Source organism: Helicoverpa armigera, chromosome 22, assembly GCF_030705265.1.
Source record: "Helicoverpa armigera isolate CAAS_96S chromosome 22, ASM3070526v1, whole genome shotgun sequence".
Lineage (NCBI taxonomy): Eukaryota > Metazoa > Arthropoda > Insecta > Lepidoptera > Noctuidae > Helicoverpa > Helicoverpa armigera.
Genome location: NC_087141.1, coordinates 98,957 through 121,938, shown reverse-complemented (window position 1 = coordinate 121,938; position 22,982 = coordinate 98,957). Strand labels below are relative to the sequence as shown.

General features: G+C 38.9%; 1 protein-coding gene across 1 annotated transcript; it reads left to right on the top strand.

Moving 5' to 3' along the window:
- The first annotated feature begins 1,100 nt into the window (after positions 1-1,100).
- Positions 1,101-5,309, top strand: LOC110371706 (carboxypeptidase B). Its single transcript, XM_021328067.3, has 7 exons — positions 1,101-1,249; positions 1,522-1,734; positions 2,198-2,288; positions 2,883-2,984; positions 3,160-3,375; positions 3,534-3,956; positions 5,069-5,309. The coding sequence occupies exons 1-7, from the start codon at positions 1,173-1,175 to the stop codon at positions 5,237-5,239; spliced, it is 1,293 nt and encodes a 430-aa protein (XP_021183742.3). The 5' UTR covers positions 1,101-1,172; the 3' UTR covers positions 5,240-5,309.
- Positions 5,310-22,982: the final 17,673 nt, after the last annotated feature.

Genomic DNA, 22,982 nt, shown 5'->3' with positions numbered 1-22,982 from the left:
CTGTAGTCCGGCAGCAATCCCTGAGCGATGTTCAAAAGTTAATAACGTTAAAAATATCTGGAATCAAGCGCTCGGATAAAACTCGCGCGGTGCAATATCGCCGATAGTTTATGTTGCTGAATGTACCTTACACACGGCTCACAACGATGAATTACAAACATTTTATATTAAATAGGTACACGCACATAATATCATCAAAACAGAGGTATCATATTAAGTAGGTCCTGTTTGTTCCGTGCCCATTAAAACATTTCATTACGTTAATCAGCATACGTGCGCACTGTCAATATAATCAGTTAGATTACGATAATAAGTTTATCCACTTTATTATGATGCCGATAAAATGTTCGTTAAATATCGACGTGGTTCCTTTTTTGTTTAGTTTATTCCACAACTTGTGTTGGCAAACACAAACATTTATTTATAAAAATAAATGAAAACTGGTTATTACATTTTTCATTTCAGCATGATAACTATCTATTCTGTAAACATAGTCGCAGCAAAAAACCATTAAAAATGCATTTTTCTAATAACCCGACTTCTGAGAAGAGGTATGTGTTTAAATCCCATGTTACATGTTCAGTAACTTTTCATCCATTGCTCCGTGTATCAGACGTCACGCTCGCGAGCAAGTATCGCGCTCTCACGTACCGACTCCGCGACTTAGCTGAATTGTTCCAACGAGAAACTTTACAACAGCGCCGTAATACCGACACGGATCTCTCTCAACCGGTACCTGAGAAATACTCCCCATTTATATATATTACCGGTATTTTCCAACCGTTGTTTCTGCCGGTAATTAATGGCACTCATTTTTTCAACAATACTTACAGTTTTTGTTGTTCTCAAATCTTGTTTGTTTCAAAAGTTCAAATGAGATTTTACACAAACAACTACTGTTGCTCTCCAAGCAATATTCTCGGTTAGATATTTGAAAGAAAATAAACTTTGGTAGTATCATAAATTATGTTCTTTATCACGGAACCCTAACCCAAAAATTCCTTAGTCATATAAAAGTGTTATCAAACAATAAAATTACTTTTATCATTTTCATCCTCCGATCTGAAACCAATGAATATAAAGATAAAGATGGAAGCGATAAGGAGTTAAGATAATTTGTGAAACTAGAACAAGTCGATGGCTCAGTAGTTGGTCTTCTGTTGGTCTGCAATATGGAGATCAGATATTTATTTGTATTTTGTGCTGTGGTGGGAGCGGTACAAGCTGGGAAACATGACCAGTACTCCGGGTAACTAAATATTTAATAATTTATGCATTTTGGTCTAAGTCCTAAGACACCTAGATATGCTAAATTCGAGTTAAAGGATATGCGGGGTCATGTGAAAACTTTAGCATGGTTTTGATGTTCGCGGATGTGACAGCAATAGACTTGCACCAAATGGCATGAGATTTTAACATTTATCTACTGAAATTGTGTAGACGAGTAAATTAATGGCATTGTTATGTCTAAGGCATTGTTATGTCTATATCCTGTTTACCATTTCATACCTAATCTTCTAGACACCAAGTGTTCGGCATAAAGTTCCGCAACGCATCAGACTCGGAGCTGCTGCACCGGCTGGAGGGTCTACTGGATCTGGACACCTGGCAGCATGGGGTCCTGGAGCAGAGAGACGCCATGGTGATGGTGCCGCCCGCCAAGAGGGACGCCTTCCTGAAGGCGCTGGATGATGAGGGGGTCCAGCACTATGTGCAGATGGATGATGTCGCTGAGTAAGTGCTTCGAAGGAACCTGATATTTCTTGTGGTCAATAGTGGTTGATTTTGTAGTAGAGATTAGTTTTTTGCTTGAAATTTTTGGACTTCATTTTGTGAGCACCCCAGCCATTTGTTGTACGTTCGAATATATTGATGTTCAACTTTTTTTGAAAGTAAATAGTAGAATTGAGATGAAATAAAATGGAAATACAAACGAAAAATGAAATCAATTAGCTAAGTAACAGCAGTTTGCGGCCATTACGATATGCTTGTTGAGCTATCAACTTTCAACCTGCAAATATTCACATGTACACACTCTGTTTTATTTTACATGAAAAACTCGTTAAACCAATTTACCGAAAAACCTCAAACAACATAAGTAAATAAATGTTGCGGTAAAAATATTCAAACCATTTGAATATTTACTATCATGACATTTATTTATTTGAAGTATTATTAATTGGAATGCCATTGACAGAGCTCTGAAGAAGCATGATGACGAGATCTCAGCGTGGAAGCGCGCCAGGAGAACCCGCATGATCTTCCAGGACTACTGGCGATATGATCAGGTACCACACACACAACCATTATATCAAAGGTCATTAGGTCCCCTAGGCCTTGCCCTAGGTATATTTTTCCTTCAGCAGTTTTAGTTTCATTTTTAAAAGTCTTTATTTCTAAGTCTTCATTTGTTTGTGCCTATAGCAGCATAAAATAAGCATACTGTATTTGGTTCAACAAAAGAAGCGGCACTTGTTTATGTATATTGTCCAAACAAACAGACGCCATTAATGAATACACAAAGCGACAAACCAAATACTCTGTTTTAAATGAGAGCCTGAAATATGTAGTCATGTAGCGTGTATCCACATGACGATCACGCCTCAACCGTGTTTGTGTGATTGAAACAAACCGAATATATTCTAACTCGCACCCGAAGCTAGTTAGCAGTCAGATAATAGTGAACGGAAAACTGGTTTCGACTGATTTTCACTAACTATTTGCAATAGCAAATAATCAAATGCTCTGTTTGTTTGAGGGTAGACGGTTATTTTTTGATGACGTTATTTCTATTTTCTATTTTAGTGCATTAAACACAAAACACAAATTCGTTTTTTCATTATACACACATACAATGACAAACTTTATCCTATATTTACCAGATTGATGCATACCTGGAGAGGATAGCCAGTCAGTACCCCGACCTGGTGACTCTGGTCAATGCTGGCAAGAGTTACGAAGGACGAGACATCAAATATTTAAAGGTCTGTATTATCGTAATTTTAATTGAGTTAAAATAACTTCAACGATTGATACTATAATCTATTCAATTGATTCCTCCTAAAATGCCTCTAAACTTGAAGCTTAAAGTTCAATGGGCATTAATTGAGGACCTTTGAAAAGTTTTAATTGCTGTTTAACCGAATTGTTTGTTCCCAGATATCGACGACGAAGTTCAACGACCCGAGCAAGCCCATCTACTTCATGGACGCGATGATCCACGCGCGCGAGTGGGTGACGACGCCGGTGGCGCTGTACTCCATCTACCGGCTGGTGGAGAACCTGCGCAGCCAGGACCAGGACCTGCTGCGAGACATCGACTGGATCATCATGCCGCTCGTCAACCCTGACGGATATGAGTTCACGCACACTGATGTAAGTTCCCCGGCTGCTGAGTTGGGAAGAATGTTCACCTACTAAGAAAAGTCCTCAATATCGTGATTTATGAGGAATCTGGATCAAATTCGAGTAGCTGACACTAAATTTTAAGATCTTCAAGTCGATATTCTATCATGGTATGGTTTTGTTTACAGACCCGTCTCTGGCGTAAGACGAGATCAGTGCTGCCTGTCCACGAGACCTGCCTCGGTGTCGACGCCAACAGGAACTTCGATGTCCTGTTCGGCACTACTGGAGTCTCCGATAACCCTTGTGCCTTAACCTATCCTGGCACCCACGCGTTCTCCGAACCCGAGACTGGTTACGTCAGAGATATTCTTCACGAGCACTTGAACAGGATCCAACTTTACATGAACATCCATAGTCATGGGAACTGGGTGCTGTTCGGGTATGGTGACCACAGTCTGCCGCCGAATGCTGCTCAGTTGCATCACGTGGGTGCCGCCATGGGAGCTGCCATGGATGCCATGAAGCTGCCTCAGGCCGGCTACTACTTGGTGGGGAACAGTGCCAGTTTGCTGTACGGGACTTCTGGCAGTGCACAGGATTATGCTCAGGTGATTAATTTACGTACATGTAACACTTTACACCAACGTTGAACATAGGATTAAGTATATTCATATTCATAAGTACATTCATTAAGGATTACAAATCACTGTATAATCCTGCAGCATTCCTGTGCCAAATATAAATGTTTATGTTTGATGAATACGGTATAATTCGTCTGTAGCGAGGGACGGAGGGAGCACGCGCCGTCATAATCTTATCGGAGGATTTATTTTGTTTTTGATAAGGATTCGATGATGGCCATCGATTACTGCCGACTCATTGCAGACATTCCGAGCACGTACTCTATGCAGACCCGAGTCGATGGTGTAGCTTTGATGGAGCAATAAGTAATACATTGTACGAGTTATGATTAGGTCATAGTTTTGATAGCTTCGTAATTTAATTATTTTTGTGATTATGTAGAGATTACGAATATTCGTCTATCATATTTAGTTTAAAGACAATCTTAGTCCGGTAACAACAGAAAATGAACTGATAAAACGAAATAGTAGCGAAAGACGTCAGCCAAGAAAAAGAAAACATTTCGATAACAGATACTATTAGGCAAACGTAGCGTGCAGTTCAATGAAGCGCTCCGGGAATGGATGCGTGAAGACGAGCAATGGCGCGGTGCCCAGCAGCGGCCACTGGGCACTGGGCACTGGGCGTGAGGGTACTCCCTAATGAGGATGTTCGCCAGTTGAAGGCCGGGTATTGCTACTCGAGGGCTCTTTGTAGTTTTGCTTCATTTCTGTTTTTGCTGTTCCTTTGTTTTTATTTATGTTTATGCTTAATGACTGTGGTTAACAACGATTCATGTTCACCATATGAAGAATGAAGGTTTTGTATAAAGGTGTAATTTATATTCGAAAGTAATATTCACCAAAAGAAGTATTTTTGTTTTTGGTCTTAAAACGTCTCATATACGTCTGGTTCGGAACAGAAAATTCAGAATGCTGCGCCTTCCAAGCTATCAATAAATTATTAAATCTATTAAAAAAACAGCATGAAAATTGGTTTCGTAGTTTTGAAATTTAAGCGTACTGAGGGACATAGGCATTTGGGGACATAAAAAGCGACTTTGTTTTATACTATGTAGTGACTCTGATGTTGTTCGCAGGTGATCGGCGTGCCGTTCTCGTACACGCTGGAGCTGCCGGGCTACGGGGTCGGGTTCCTGGTGCCGCCGCAGTTCATCGACCACATCAACGAGGAGACCTGGCAGGGCATCGCCGTCACCGCGAGACTCGCTCGCTCATACTATAGGGCGAGGTATAATGCGAACAACTGATGTGTAGTGCAGGTGCTGATTAGTTGAATTTTTGGTTTAATAAATGTTTTTATTTTTGTACTTTTTATAATGTGTGTTATCATTTTATTCTTCCTTCAAAGTCAAAGTATATATTATTTGTGAAACAGGTATAAATAAAACATAGATCTCAATATTGATCAGTTAGACACACTTACGCTTTACTTACGATACGTGTATTTTGTCGCAATAAAAAAAAAACTATGTTAAACTTTGATACAGATAGGTACGGTGCATTAACCTGTTCAAGTTCATTTTAGGTAAATTCACATTCAATATGACATAGCATATACGAGTTCTATCAAAGAAATATGAAGTGAATATAATAAGCAAAGCTAAGAGGTAGAGACCGCAAATGAAAGCAAGCGAGCGGCTGTGCTCACTGGAGGCTCGCCAACGGAAGCCATTAAACAATCCGCGCAAAGTTTCACTTTTGTTGCCGACGGTACAATATTGATGAAAATTCTTATTGTTCCGCAGCTGCATACTCCGACAACTTTACTCGGCATGTTTTCATTTCGTCATATTTTGCGTGCCGACGCTACCAATCGCCTGCCTCAGTACTTCACCGCAGATCAATATTTATGAGATCAGAGTTATCTTACAATAGACATGAACTCTCAAACTCTCACTAACATGAAATGGTTTGTCTTCTTTGTAATGAAACGCTGTAACTACAAACGATTGTAAAAATAACACTGCAGCTTAAGCATGAATATACTTAAGCAAATATGTAATTTCTTGTGACCCAGAATCGTTTAGAAAATGTATATTGTAACGACTGTAACAGCAGCTTTCATTATCACAATACCGGCACTGCACAAAAGCGGTATTTATAAATACCGCAGCCCGCTGTGACGTCACCGCCGCGCTCTCATTTTACGCTTAGCCTGCTATTGAACTGCGACCTATGTTGTTGTTTTCTACTTGCTTTATAGTTAGCCTGGTTTTCTTAAAGAGATGCTGGAAATAACTCACTGTATTAAAGCGATTTTCAGTTGGTAAGTTATCTGTTCCACATTATCGCCATATAATACCGGCAGTGCATTACAATGCAGCGCTTGCAGCGACCATCCGCTATAATACGTGGAACATTTTTGCATGATGTAATCTGCGGGGCGCAGCGCTGAAGCGCTATCGAATGCTGCAGCCGCCTCGCAAGACAAACGGGCCGAGCGCGCGCCCTGAATAATTCATACAAATCTGACGCGGTGCGAGCTCGCTAATATTTGTGCACAAGTGCCGCGGTGGCCACATCATTCATATTTGTCAAATTGTTTGCTTCCGAGGGACTCTATAAGATGTTTATTGAATGTTTGACAAAGTTCCCTTCATGCACTTCACGTTTCCCGGTCGGCTGAAGGGAGGGACCCTATTAGTACGCCGCCGCTGTCGGGACATGGGCCTGCCATCTGTTGGGGAGCGCTGTATGCATACATCAGAGCCGGTGTTTATCTTATGTTCAGATTTTTTCCCGCGAAATGTGCCGATTTTTTTTGTTCTAAATTGTTGGAATATACGCTGACTGCTGAGTCACATTACAAAACCTATCTAGTACAATGCTTGCGGTGCAAGCTATTGTTTTAGTGCTTCGAACAAAAACCAGAACTGTCGTTACACTGCGTTCGTAATAACGGTTAACTTTAACAAACAGTTTACAGTGCACGCTGTGCTTAAATACCACATTAAAAGTTCTCTACTTCTGGACATGCAGCACTTGTTAATATCATAAAAATGAAAACTTTACCAGTTCACGTTTATTTAGGTTAGCAACAATGTCAGTTAAAAGCGAACCACTGTTCCGCGTTCGGAACGTAACCGCTGGATTACTGCGGTAACTAATTACAGTAAAACCAGATACTAACTGATAATAGGTGTTATCCAGTTAATTAAAGCCGTATGCGATATCACTGTTGTTTGAATAACCATTAAATCAATGCGTCGGAACTAATTGTAATTAGTCTGCGGCCAGCATTACTGGAGGCTTGGAAGGTACCTACATAGTTTATATAACAATAACATTTCAAACAAGGCAATACAAATAAATACCAGCAAACCGTTATAATATAATATAAAATGTGAAATGATACCAAGTATTTTTTCCCATTTAAAATTAAATGATTATAACGAGAATGTCATGTTCTGTCGTCAGAATGCAGAGCTATCTGTTTTCCGAGAACAATTCTGAAAAAATATTGAATTCTGTAAAAATAATCTTCACAACTTTTTGAGTTATAATAACTCATAATTGGTTCAAAGAAGTTCGTAACACGTGGGAAGTGGACAGAAGAAATTAAATTAACTTTAACAAGAATAGGTATGTATTCTATTTTCCCGTATTTATTCTTGGAAGTAGCTTCGTCATCAGCCTTTCTTATTATTCTACTAATAGCAGAGCTCTTTTCATACAGAGATGAAAAGAGGAATAAGAGACTTCTGAGTTTAAAGTCCAGGTTACCTCAACGATGTTTTCTTTCATCGTTAGGTATTAAATCTAAAAACTTTAACATCAGTAGTTGACAGGCAAGTTATGCTTTAAGTTCTAGAACAAAGTTATCAAGTATTGAATCACCTCGCATGATGAACTTGCCCATTACAAGATGATCAGTGCGTGTTCCACCATGTCTTCAATATCACATTACTGCGGATGACTGACGGTTGCCCAGCCCTGGGCAATGTGGGCAATCGCTCACGAGTGGCCGCGCTCCGCTCTGCCCCGGGCGAGGACTATCACACTAATCATATCAGCCAGATTGGACACGTACTGTTAGTTAAACTAATACTGTATTACTAAATACAGATATTGTAACAAATGGAAGAAGATGATTCATATAAAGAATTTCTGATAAAGTAAACAACGTTGCAGAAAATCCGAATGCTCAGACCGTATCTCGATTTTCTTATTCAGTATAACTTTACGGATATTAAATTTTTCCATCAAGTATTCAAAGGTAGCATAAGAAGGGTTTCTTTCAAAACCTTAGTAATTGTGATACCCTTACCTTGCATATGTACCTACATAACGTTATCCTCTTAGCTGTCGATGTTCCGTCGATGACTTAATTCCTCCGTCTGTGCCTTATCATAATACAGTGGTCAGCACTCCCCCCCCCCCTTCGGCAAGTAATTTAGATTACGACGTAATGCCGCAAGATGGCGGTGGCTTACGATGGCTTAAGATTATCGGTAGATGTTCCATCTCAGGTGAAATAGATCCGAGGCTACAGAAGCACAGAGGTGCGGCGACAAGTCCGCAGATATATCCGCTCGCGTGAATGCGTATTTACAGTATATACATGGCTAGTACGCAAGCGTGTGAAACTAGTCGCGAATAGATTGGAATTCACTTTTTATACAAAGTCTTCCGATGTATACAGCAGCAGTACGCAAATACTCGCATATATTTTGTAGTGGCCAAAGTATCTTACTTTGTTCCATAATATACAGTGCTAGTCCGCATGCAAACTAATCGTGTATACATTGGAATAGGCGCGAAAAACTTTACGATTCAAATCTATTCGCGAGCAGTTGCTCGCCATTTTGATTAAAACACGACCTAGCATTTAATGTTAATTTAAATATTAATAATGCTCGTTCAATTAAAAAACATTGTATTAAAAATTGAAGTTAATGACGAAAACGAATCACTGCGAAACCGACTCCACGTAGTCTTGTCTGCCCTACCCCTAGAGTGCAATTCAAAACCGCGTAGGCGCGGAGGGGTGAGGCGGCCTGCGAGCTGAAGCGCAGGTAGTTTTAACGCCCGCCGACGCGGCTGAGGCTGGCCGGCAGAGCCGGCCAGCAAGCCGAAGCTGCGGTGGTGAGCGTGAAAACCATCTGCGACGATAAGCTCGCGTGGGACCGCCGGAACCCCGCAGCACCGGAGCCGTGTCAGAAGCTATGCTTGCTGCATGTTGCTAGCTTACATTTTAAACGTTCTGAGTTAAAAAATTAGAAGCTAATTAAATATATTTTATGATGTCATTTAATAGTATTTTAGAAGTTTACTGTTAGAATGCCTGCTACAAAAGATGCTAAAAAATAACCATCATGCTGAGTTGTATTTAGAGTGGTTTACTTAGAAAATAACTAGTAGCTAAGATAGTATTATTTAGATTCGCGATGCGATTAGTGGCTGAATAATTTAGAAGGCAAAATACATTTTTGGGGGCGAATAATGATATTAAAAAGAAGCCTGTTTAATTAGCATTTTTAATAAACAAACTCAGATTCAAAGCCATTTTTATTTAATACTTTACCTAATATAAATTTTGTATAGTTAAATTTGACCGTGTATAAATCGGAAAGATGCATGTGCACGTCTAAGCTACGAATTATACGCGAGCAGTACGCAAAATTCGTGTATACTTTGAAATCACAAATTAAAAAACAGCATTACAAAGTATCAGCGAGCAGTTTCCTATGGATGCGTTTTGGCTATGTACAGTCTGTAAATACGCCGCGTGAATATAACCCGCAGCTTTTGTCATATGATATATGTGTTCATTTATTTCGCGAACAACTGTTATTATGTTATTTTAATCGTATTTCATTTTGTTTGGATGGAATCATGCGTTTCGCTCACGGCTGTTGGTTCCCGAATGTGAAATGGATCGTTTTGTTTGTTTTTATTTGCATACTTTAATTCAGTTACAGATAGAAAATAATGAAATGGAATAGATTTTAGACTGTAGTTTGGTCAGGTGCGGTAGAATAATTTATTTTTATATGTACTTAAGTACTTTTTTGAGTATTGGAGCATTTGCTGCCACATAAATAAAACTTGCTAGTGTACAGATATAATAAAAGAGAATGAAACACAAACATTGGTGTCGCCAGTAGTGCGCGCGATATGCGTGCGCTCGCCGCCGATGTACGCAGTAATTGGATTAGTGGCGAACACATGCAATGACACGAACATACATACTTTAGCTCAATCGGTAATGTGAAAGAGTTTGACATATAATGTATGGCTAGATTGTGCGAAAGATAAGCAAGATTATTTTTTGTATGTCGACAAGCTCGAATGCTTTTGCTTTAATACTATATAATATTTTCTTGAAACTGATGAAAAAGTAACGTCTCATCCGGGGTCCGTGATTTGATCTCCAGTTATATGTATACCTAATGTATAGAATGCAATATCATGACGTGCTTAGAGTTTTCTTCATGTCGAAGTTGTCCATACATGTAGTGTTAGTGTTACGTGTCGGTGTGAGTGTGTGTCGCGTGTCGCGTGTAGTATCAAGTATCGCCCTCGGTCGGCGGTGATTAACACGCGGGTGATGCTAATCACGCTGCACCGCACACCCGCCGTGACTGATGGCGTGTGTGCTAAAGTATTGTGCGTTATGTATTGCATAAATAATATAACAGTATTCTGTCTGACGGGACTTATCCAATTAAACTCATTTTTTAAAATTTATAGACAGAGGCTGCCTGTAGCCAGACACGTTGTGTCGTAACACAAATATGTATTTTAGTTCACGCATCTGGGTATGTATTGAGGGTACTTATTTAAGAAATAAAATGTAACGGTTTTTTTTTTGTTAATAACCAATAAAATAGTTCATAATATCTCTTTACACAGCCTCGCGGATACATTGACTGACAATGAAATATTGCAATTTACTTTCAATTTATTATGAACAATTTTATGTTCAGATTTCATTTGTATACAAATACGGAGTAAAAGGTTTATAAACTTCCCCCCGGACCTCCGCTTGGAGCGGACGTGTTTTAAGTGAATCGCGTTTACTTTAATATTCGAAATTGAAATAAAATTCAACAAAAATAAATCAGTTAATTGAGCGCGGCTACCAGGCGCTCATCAATAAGAAGAGATATACGGTGTGAACGAGTCGACTAACAGAGTGAGACAGGCTCGCGTGAGTAATTAGCGAATAAGGACATCTCATTAAGCTTTGACCACGCCCACCACCAATACTGTTGCTGCGTCTGCGCCAACGGGCGGTGACTACTGTCACTACCATTGTCTTGGGGGCGGAGCCAACGTCTTCGAAGGACGTCGTGGTGGGCTACAAGGACATCAGTGCTCACGGGAGCTTGCAGCGTTGCATGCTAATTTGTGTTTTCTTCGAACGCTCGCCCGCATCATGCCTATGAAGCGCACTCCACCGCCGGCTTCCTCTTCCCACATGGCAAAGGACCCTATTGTCCAACATGATTCAGGATCGAATAGTGAGTCAAGTGGACAGGACCTCATCAAGCCCATAGATTCCTTAAGTAATTAAACACGCGGTGCCCAAAGCGCACACACGATCAGGAATATAGGGATGAATTTGCTGCATTTAAATGTGATGTCTTCGACCTTCTTAAGAAAAATAACGACTCGCAGCAAAGTAAATACGACCAAATTCTTATGTCGCTAAATGAGTTAAGAGAGGAGAACAGGGAGCTCAGTAACACTGTAAAATACATCTCGTCACAATATGATGAAATTTACTCAAAGATTAAGGAACTGGAAGAACAAAAACGGGAACAATCTGCATACATACATACTCTTGAAAGCAAATTAGACAACCTGGAACGGGGGCAAAGAGCGGCTTCAATTGAGATACGCAATATCCCTAAAGTAAATCCAAAAGAAACCAAGTCTGACCTTACCAACATAGTCGAAAAAGTTACTAGCGTTCTTAACATCAACGTTGAGACAAGAGATATTCGAGATGTATTCCGGGTCAACACCAAGTCGGATACATATAAACCCATTATCGTGGAATTCACAAGCTGTTTGTCAAAGGATAACTTAATAGAATCGCTAAAAAAGTTCAACAAGACACATAAAGATAGCAAATTGAACACCGGCCACCTAAACATACAAGGCCCGCCGACACCAGTGTACATCTCAGAAACCCTAACTACTCAAGGCAAAAGAATCTATTATTTAAGCCGTACTTTTGCTAAAGATAATGGATACTCCTTCTGTTGGACTGCACGTGGTCGAGTTTTCTTACGCAAAGCCGAGGGAATGCCACAAATACGGATAGACAACGAAGCGGACTTAAAAAATCTTAGTTTAGCCATGTGACTAGTAATTAAATATAATATGTCGCGTACACTTTATATAAGTCGATTCGTAATATTGTTTGTCACTTTTTTGTTGCATTTTAACTGCTGTGTGCACTCACTAACAGTACATAACATACATTTACACGTCTATAGTTACTCTCACGAACAATACACACACTTACTCTTACGCATTACAAGTACACAAAAAAAATACAAAGAAACAGATTTTGACAGTAGACTTCCAGTGCTAATTTTCTGCTGCGGTATGAAAAATACTATTTCTAAAGAAAAGTGGTCAATTGATTGGTGCCGAGTACTCACTAAAGAGAAAATTCAATACCACTAACTTGTCAGTAGCCAATGAGGTTGATTACTCAGATACTGTGGACTGTGTTCAAGTAGATGACTCCTCTAAATGTTCCTTAATAATTGACAATATGAAAAGTTCGAATACGCTAAATATTCTATGTTTAAATATTCGTAGCATTTACTGTAATTTTGATTTGCTTCTGGCATTTATTGCAACTCTCAACACAAGAATTGATATTATTATACTTACTGAATGTTGGACCAAAAAAGGTATTTCGCCACCCTCTCTTAATCAGTACAACATGTTTATGACCACGGATAACATAAATCAGAATGATGGTGTAGTGGCCTACGTTAGATCGGAGGTACGGGTAACGGCCTCTGAACCTAATATAGTACAAGGTAACTGCCTATTATTGGACACACAAGAGTTGACTATCGTTTGTTCTTATCGACCACCATGCCACTCGAATCTACAACCGTACCTTACATCACTAGACGAGATTTTGAGTAAAGTTCGTAGTAAAGATATCGTATTTACTGGGGATATTAACATTAACACATTGCCATGTGACAATCCCAGCAGTTTCGTCAGTGACTACATGTGCGTTCTAGCATTGCATGGCCTGCGTCAAGGTATTACATACCCAACCAGAGTGAACAGTTGCTTGGATCATTTCATGATTCGAACAAAACAGAAATGGCGGACGCTGGTCTTTCCGGAATTGACAGACCACTGTCCCATTCTCTTGTCTATCGAACATGTTGCAATCAAGAAGAAAACCAGTACTACATGCCTAACTCTGGACTACTCTGCGGCGCTTTCACAACTCCGTGAAATAGACTGGTCTGAATACTACAAGACTAATAATGTTGACCTTGCTGCGAAATATCTGGTTAACACCATTACGACCGTTACAAACAGCTGCACAAAAACCTCGACTAAACCGAAAAGGAACGCTCCACTCAAGCCATGGATTACGATTGGTGTCGTGAGATCGTTGCGTAAAAGAGACAAGCTACACTGTAAATCCAAAAAGCGGCCAGATGACGAAGAGCTGCGCCAGAGATACGTGGCATACAGAAATACGTGCAACAAAATAATTAAATCTCTAAAGAAACGCTACTATCAATCTGAACTAGAGAAAAACAGCACAAATCTCAAACAAACTTGGAACATAATTAAGGATATTTGTAACATGAACAACAAAAATGAACCACCAAATGACTTACTATACATTGAAAGCACGCCAACTCAATCTTTGAACAAAGTGAATGCTTTCTTCACGACTATTGGTAGCGAATTAGCTAGTGCTACACTGAGTAAACTTGGCAGAACCGAACTCGAGTTAGCCAACGACGCGGTAAATAGTGCGCCATTATCATCCATGTCTTTTACCCCTACGGACCCTACAGAAATACAGAACATCATACTATCCCTGAAACCAAATAGTGCGCCTGGGTATGACAAAATCTCTAGCAAGCTTATTAGATTGGCAGCGCCAGTACTAACGGATCCTATCACATATCTCTGCAACCTAAGCTTAGAACAAGGCACCTATCCAAAGATCTTTAAAATTGCACTAATTTCACCAATACATAAGTCAGACGACAAACGGATACCATCGAATTATAGACCTATTTCATTGCTTTCCTGTTTATCTAAAATACTGGAGAAATTGGTAAACAAGAAGCTTACAACGTACTTGGAAACGAATGGACTTCTAACCAGTAGTCAATTTGGTTTTAGGAAAGGGATATCAACCAATGATGCCCTTCTGAAGTTGACGTCAACCATCACAAGACATGTCGACGCTGGAAAGAAGGTTATTGGAGTGTTCCTCGATCTTAAAAAGGCATTCGACACTGTCTCTATTCCAATATTGTTGACCAAGCTTAGCAACCTGGGTATCAGAGGACATGTCCTAGAATGGTTCCAGAACTATTTAAGCGGGAGGGAGCAACGAGTAAAGGTAGACAGATATATGAGTGACGCAGCTGCTTGTAGTTTTGGCATTCCGCAGGAAGCACGATCGGTCCTACCCTTTTCCTTGGCTATATAAATAATCTTGCAGAGATCGCCATCCCTAATGCTGAAATATTAATGTTTGCAGACGACACTGTCATCTTATTTCATGGTAACTCATGGAAACACGTTCAGTCACTAGCAGAAAGTGGTCTTGCTAGAGTTTCAAAATGGCTAGAGGAAAATTTGCTCACACTAAACCCTGCCAAAACGAGCTACCTATGCTTCGCCAAGACTAATAGATCTCGTCCTGATATGAAGCTGAAAATTCATACTTTCCCATGTAACAGAAATTACCACAGCCGAACAATAAGCGACTGCTCATGTGAGTTAGTCACGAGAGTCAGTCACATTAAGTATCTGGGAGTCATAGTCGATGAAAATCTAAAGTGGAGTCGTCAAGTATCCACTATCAGTGCCCGACTTCGAAAATTGACCTATATTTTAGGCAATTGCGAACCGTGGCATCTACTAAGCTGTTACTTACGACGTACAGGGCATTGTGTGAATGCATTCTGCAATATTGCATTTGTTCCTGGGGTGGAGCGGCTAAGACAATCATTATTGAACTAGAGCGAGCGCAGCGCACCATCCTTAAGGTTCTAATGTCTCTGCCATACCGTCATCCTACAACCGATGTCTATGAGCGAGCTGGCGTACTTTCTGTCCGCAAAATGTACTTGTACCAGATCCTGCGTAGATATCACCGTAAAATGATTCCTAAGCTAAGTCCAAACAATAAAAGACGCTTTAGATGTCCTGTACCTACCGTGAAATCGACTTTTGCTCAGCGTCACTATATCTACAGTGCTCCTCGTGTCTATAATAGAATTCCCGAAAAACATCCAGAAACTAAACAATCACGATTTCACTAAGTATCTCGTAGGCTGGCTAAATAGTATGGATTACGACAAAATTGAAAGCCTCATATCTTTACAAATCTAAAGTCTGTTTCAACAACAATAACAAAGCACATGCACACACACACTAACACATCACACATACACGCACACCACTCACACATACACACACATAAACAAAAGACGGCGCGCAATCAGTTAAAAATAGTGTTTAATTTAGTAAAGAACACCATTATTAATTATTTTAAATACCTATTGTTATTTTATTATATATTTTATTATAATTTTAAATCAATGTTTTGCTCTCAATTGTAGTAGTACATATTTAAGTTTTCTGTAATTGGGGAAGGAACTGTCTCCTGAGATACAGGCTAACCACCTAGTTCAGGGGACAGAGCTTCGGTGTATTGTGTCATATTGTGGTTTCAATAAAGAGATATTATTATTATTAAATATTTATATGGCTTTCCATTGTTACTTTTTGATCTGAAAATGAATTTTAAAACGTGAATACCCGCCATCATAAACAACAAAAATACTTTTTAAAATGCCGACAATTGACCGCATCGCGGCTGTATTTTATTTCAGGAGCTTTTATTTGCTATTCGAAAAATAACATCTTAAATAGACCTAAATCATTCGCGTTTTACTCGTCCACTGACATAATTCAGCGGAAAGTGAGCAAACCAACAAGCGAACACAATTCAGTACCGAGTGTATAATACGAGCGAACCCGCGTCAACATTAGTATTCGTGTCCCTCTCGACAAATAACCTCACCCAACGTAAATATATCATCTATCTGCGGCCAAGCAAAGATTCTGTCACGGCACGTAGCACCTCGTAGCAGCGTAGCCACGTAGCGCTACGACGTAGCACGCCGATTGAAAAATGACTTGGTTGTGTGAGGAAATCGTTTGAAGTGCTTGCATTACAACTATTTGAATGCAATAAATAAATAAATGAGATTGTGCATTCATGCGATTTGTTCGCGTCTTGTATTTTTTTGTGAAATGTTTCACATTTTTATAGAACATGGAATATGTTTATTTTCATAGGATTTGCAAATACGGTTTACTTGAGCTTGAACTATATACTAGAACTATTGGAATTATATTACTGAATGGCTTTTGTGCTTTAACGTTTAGTGCATTTTCATAACTAACTGATGTACCAACCATTTCAAAACAATCTATAAATAATTAAAGCTGCAACAGATAACTAAATATTCCTGTAGGTGCATACTAGTCATCTTAAGCGTGATTAAAATCCGCATCACTTCATGATACTTACATCATAATCTCCTCTCTGACCAGTGTTCAACTGATCTCGTAACACTATTAGCGTCAGATGCACAGATAAGCTCACTGTGACAACACTGTTTGCTTATGTATTCATTAGAACATGGAATTGTTGACTTCTTCATAAGTCACTTGTGTAGGTATGGTGTTGATGGCAAGCATTTAAATATCTGGATTTATGTCCTTGGGTTTCTATAGTGTATACAGGGATAATCGATAATTTTGTGTCACCAATCCCTTAAAGTTGTCTCAAAAGGATTTCAGTGTGTTGGCTATAGCCCCAAGCTTGTATTCCAAAAACCGGACTTTATAGTTCTGTGATCTGGTAAATTAACTAATTTTATGGTGACTAATCCATAAATGGTTTACCCCAACTTTATGCGATCCTAAATCACTGTTATATACCACGGGAACTTATCCAGCAGACAACATAAAGAGCACGCTTGACAGTTTCATTTAAGAAAATGACACCATTATGGCGGCGCGCCAACGACTCACGTGACTCTAATTTATGTATCGAAACCTCTGAACCGGAAAAAAATGATCCACTTTAGACGAATATTTAGACCATTAATTTATGTATTGAGTATAATAGAGCGTGTTTAACTTGAGATAAACAATAATAACCAATTAACTGTGTTGGTATTTTGATTTAGACCGAGTTAACAACGTTACCCAGATATCTCGGACCAGGTTCAAAAACTATTTCTATCAAGTTATTTTCTGAAATCTTGTAGTCGATGTTGTAAACTAATATCTTTACTTTCTTGACTTTCCAATAAGTAAACATTTCCGCTTTCAAGAAACTATTTCTTAGAAAAACAATAATAAGGCGCGATCAAAATAACTTGAGTGAAAATAACTAGAAGAATAACATGAACAGTTGTGAGGAGTGATCCGTTTAACCCTCTCTTGCTGGCCGATAAGCCGGTAATCCCTGGTCCGGGAAGACCTGTGCTCTGCAAACGAGCGGCGGAGGTTAAGTCGTGCCTTATCGTCTTTGTTAGAGTACTTAGCGCCGGTCACCTCACACACACACACACACACACACACGGAGACAATCATCGGACCTTTGTACTAGCAAGCAAAAACTCACGGTGTAAGCTCTTCATACGATTGTACACCTGAAAGCAAGAAAATGTGTTGTTTTGATCACCAGCTGTAGTAAATTCCGTTGTAAGTTAACTTGGTTTGTACAGATTTTAAACGTGCACAATTCGCAACATAAAATAAATTGATATTTATCAGAATATTGTTCGGGAGTTCTGATAAAAAGACAACACCGCCGCAGCATTCAGTTTTCCTCAAACATTTAGTATAAAGAGATTTTTATCTTTTATTTGTGCGATATTTTTTCCTCGTTGTGTATTTTTAAAAGATCGCGCCACGTCTTGCTGCGAGGATTTCTCATTTAATTGGAAGCGGAATGTGACACGAAGACTGTATTTTTGGCAAAATTTGAAAAGCTCACAAGTCACGCAACGAAATGTATAAAAGACTGCGCGAAAATATATTTTATTGTGAAAGAATATCAACGAGCATTTTTATATTGTTTCTCATTACTTTTAACCGAAAATTCTCTCACAAAATTATTTGTGAAGTGAATCAGTTTTTCATAAAACCATTTTGTTTTTTTTTACACTTTTACGAAGAAGAGTTATTAAAAAAGTTCTCCGAAACTTTACTTTCTGTTCGCTAATTATTGTTACGTTACAGGAATGTAGTGTTGTCCTCAGCTTCAGGAATTGTCTATTAAAGTGATGTAGCGTAGGTTCGATAAAAAATAGTGACGTGAGCGACGCGGGCGTGCCGACGGTAATGGAACGTCGCGACGCCGGGACGCGAGCAATGACAAATACGTGGAACGGAATGTTATTGCATATTATTAAGGGAAACACGATTAAACAACGCGCTTTATCGGATGACTAATAAAAACAAGACGTGTTGTGTTTGTTAGGATCGTTTTGTTTTATGTAGATTTTTTCAGGTGTTTTCAGTGAAAACATTGTGAAGTTTCAATTGATTACAAGTAATCAGCAGTATTTAAATATTCTTTGTAACACATGTTTTACCATAAAAATCACTGAACAGTTTTCCTATTGTCAGAAAATATAGTATGTGAGAGAAAACAAGCTTCATTCGATTTAGCTATCACAACAAACTTGCAAAGCTCCTGAAGCGTGAACATAATAAAGCAAACATAATACACATAAATAATTTCAATTAGACATTAGTTCGTGCTCAGTGAGCACACGCGGGGTCGCGGGTTCCACTTCCGATCGGTAATTAATACTGCTGGGCGTGGCAGACAATACACTGATCAGTTTCTGTGGCTTTACTTAACTCCTTATTAATTTGCATTACCTATACGTCAATGTGGATATAATTTAATATATAGATTATACAAAATGTTTTGTTATCTATCGTGTAGCCTTACAAATGAAAAGCTGAAGATTTATTTCTAGAAACTAAAGGAAGTACTACTAAAGAACCAAATATAGTTGTAGGAAAAACCTACTAAGGAAGGTTAAAAGCTTTATACATCCGAGACGGAAGACTAGTATTACTATAAATATAAAAGCATTAATAACATGACCTCCTTCACCGGATAAGTGTCTTTGTATGGAGCATCCATGAATAGAAGTATATTTACGTAAAGCGGCTTAAGGAGAGCCCATTGACGGTCAATGAGCCCAAACCGAACGTTTGTACAGCGACCGTCACGTGGCGAGGAAACCAATTAACTACCCTCTCATTACTGAAGCAAGTAATAACAGCTACACAGGTGGATAAAGAACCTGTCTCACACATATGTACGAGTTTAGCCCTGCTAGCTAGGTATACTAGGTTAGGTAGAAATTCAAGTGTTTATAGAGTGGTACCTTTATGTTTTGCATACTTACTGAGCTTTCACACCAGTGGATTTCATCGCGCGTAGCAAAACCGAGTGTACGCTGAACACATTCTGAGCGGAAAAAATCTGACGCCAAATACCAGAAGGCATTTTTTATATCAGTAGTTGTCAATTGTATCTGAGCCTTGCCACGGAAAAACCGAAAATAAAATCCGCTAGTGTGAAAGCTCTGTTACATAGGATAGTAAATCTTTGCTACCAGGTGAGCTCGACATGTGCTGATCTACCGTATAATGTAGACCTCCTGGTAGAAAGTAGTAGATCAACATATCAACTAATGTGAGTGATTGATGGCCGCCCACACTACTCAGGTATATTGTAATGAACGATGGGTAACTTCAGCGGGGTATGAATTAGACAAGCTTTCATTAGGCCTAGATGAATGACGTCAAAATTGTTTGCAGATGTTGTTACCCGAAGTTAAAGGCATCATAAATGTAAGGTCTACACTGTAACTTGCAACTTCTGTCAGTAATTAGTTTTGATGAATTACTCCAGACTCGGTTATGTGCTTAACTTGTCTGAGCTATATGGCAACCGAGAGTCTGTAACTTGTCTGATTAATACTGCGTGGTGAGTGGTGTGACGTCATTATCTAGTTAGCGCGTCTGATGAGGGATGACTTGATGATGTGTAACTATCGAATTATGTGTGTTCTGCACTTTGTTACATTTGCTAGTTACCCTCAACGTGGTGTCAACTGGTGTGTTTGACTTTATACACGCTGTTGCGTTGATATTCTCACAATATGTGGGAGATATTGATCGAACAGATCCGGCTTTATATGGTGGATGTTAGTGAACCATTTATGATTAGTGTTCAAGTTTCCAAAGTTCAGTTTCATATTAGGGGTTAAAGTATGAAATTGCCGTTTTATTCTAGTAGGTTTTTGAATTGCCATAGAGTCTTCATGGTTTGAGGTTTTCGAATGGAACTTTTTTCACGTGGTTTCTGTGATGTTCTTCTTTTAAAAAATGTGAAACATTTGATTATCGATGTTCAATTGTTTTTGTTATTCAACTTAAACAAGAAAGATGGATACTGCGAAAATTTTAGTAATTTTTGAATATGAGTTCCGACGCGGGATTGAACGGCAGAAACAGCCCGCAATATCAATGCTGCATTTGAAGAGGTGTCTGCTAAAGAACGCGCTGTGCGATTTTGGATTAAACGCTTTCGTGGTGGAAACTTCGACTTGAAGAACGAGCCATGAGAAAGACCGCCTGACAGGTGATTAACGAGAAATTAAGAGAGACGGTGAACGCCGATCCTAGTCAAACTACCCAGATACCCAGCCGAACACCGAATAATGTTGAAAAAATTAGCAGTAAAACAGCCACGACTCATGAATCGACCTTCACCGCTATTGCTCCATGACAACGCGAGGCCTCATACAGCAAAATAAACCGTTTTAACTCTTCAGGAACTGCAGTTGGAAACTATTCGTCTTCCTCCATATTCGCCAGACCTTGCTCTAACGGACGACCATTTTTTTTGTGATTTGGACAATTATCTACGTCACAAGAAGTTTCTTCCCAGGAGGCAGAACAAAATTCTTTCACACTGTTTGTGCAGTCTAGATCCTCAGAGTTCTATCGTAAAGGCATAAATGACCTTCTTATTAGATGACCGCAATGTATAGATAATAATGGCAACTATTTTGATTAAATAAGTTTGTTAAAAATTTAAAAAAAATACAATTTAGGTTTTCAGTACAAATCGGCAATTTCATACTTTAACCCCTATTATTATGTTTATAGTTCGGCCTTGAATATAGCAAAGATGAATATTATCTAACGAGCCGTGTTGTCTAATTTAAACTATATTATTTTTACCCTACCATTACCGTTATTTAAATATTGAGCATCTCTCAATCCCCTACCAAAAGACGCATTGAAAAGCAAATTAAAACTTATCTCAGTAACCACTGCGTAGTTTGTTTGGTCACCTGAGATAATGGAAATTATAAACACGCAATATATATTAAAGTATCTATATTGTAGACTTATAATTTTGGTATTTCAAGGTAAAACTTTGTATTCAAAGAGCAAATTACTTGAGCATTGTTTCAATATTTCGGTGTAAATGTAAAAGTTTTAATAAGCAGGTCTCGGCTCAACAAGTTTGTTGGAGGATGCTCGGACTCGAGGCACACAACTTATAATACACTCACACTAACAAACCAGCTCCGTATTCCAACGTACTTTAGTTCATAATCAACTTTTTACTTCAATATATTTTAATGCTAAAGATTTTAGTACGCACAGAGAGTGTCACACAATTGTGAGGATAACCGAGTTCAAATAAGCTGTTTGCAACTAGTTGTCGTAGTTTAGATTCAGTCAAATAATACTCATGAATAGAGAACGGAAGTTTCCAATAGAATTTATTTTAACAGGCATATATAAATGTCATAGATATGGACTATGATATCTAGAAGTCTTCAAAGTCTTGAAAATATTGTTACCATACTTTTATTTCTAAGTTTTGAGCAGCGTTCTATGTATGTAAATGGTGCATTTTATATTCATTTGCTTCCATTATAGCAGTTTGAGTTCAACCTTTCAGTAACAAAATGCGTTTGACCAAAAACTAATTTGCTCGCTTAAAATGACGGCACATTTTGTCGACGAAAGTAAGCGAACAGTTCGCGTGAACAATACATGGTTTAACTGTATTATGTAGTCACAATATGTGGTAGATTGAAGGTGCTTCAACTTGTGACTTTGAAACTACCTGTTAGAATCCAAAATCTCCTAGTATCTTGTATAGAATTAGGCTACTACTTAGCGGTTTACTTACTGCCTTATACTTACGGTCTTTCTTGAAGTACATAATAATAAGTTAAATTCCTTTATATTTACACAAAAAAATACAAGAGACCAGATTTAACTAGAAATAATGAATATGCATTTCTCTCATTTCATAATAATTTTATTATTGACTGCTAACTAAAGAGCTAGCCTTGCACACAACTTTATTATCATCTATCCATTCAGTTTTCGCAGCTAAGCTCATAAGTCGCGAGTGAGACAGCGCCGGCGATGGGCCCTAGTCGGACAAACGGCGACTGTTTGCTGTAGGCTGAGTTCACACTGGCGGACACTCAGCGCAATTACAATTAACAGCTGCTTATACCCTAGGGAGTAGAGGCATGTATTGAACAACACAAGTTATTCAGAACAGTTGAAACAGCGACTTTGTTGATCTAACTGAAAGTAACACTGAGGAGTCTCGGTTCGTTTTTTAGGTTTCAAGTCTAGGTTTGTAGGGGTACCCCCAAT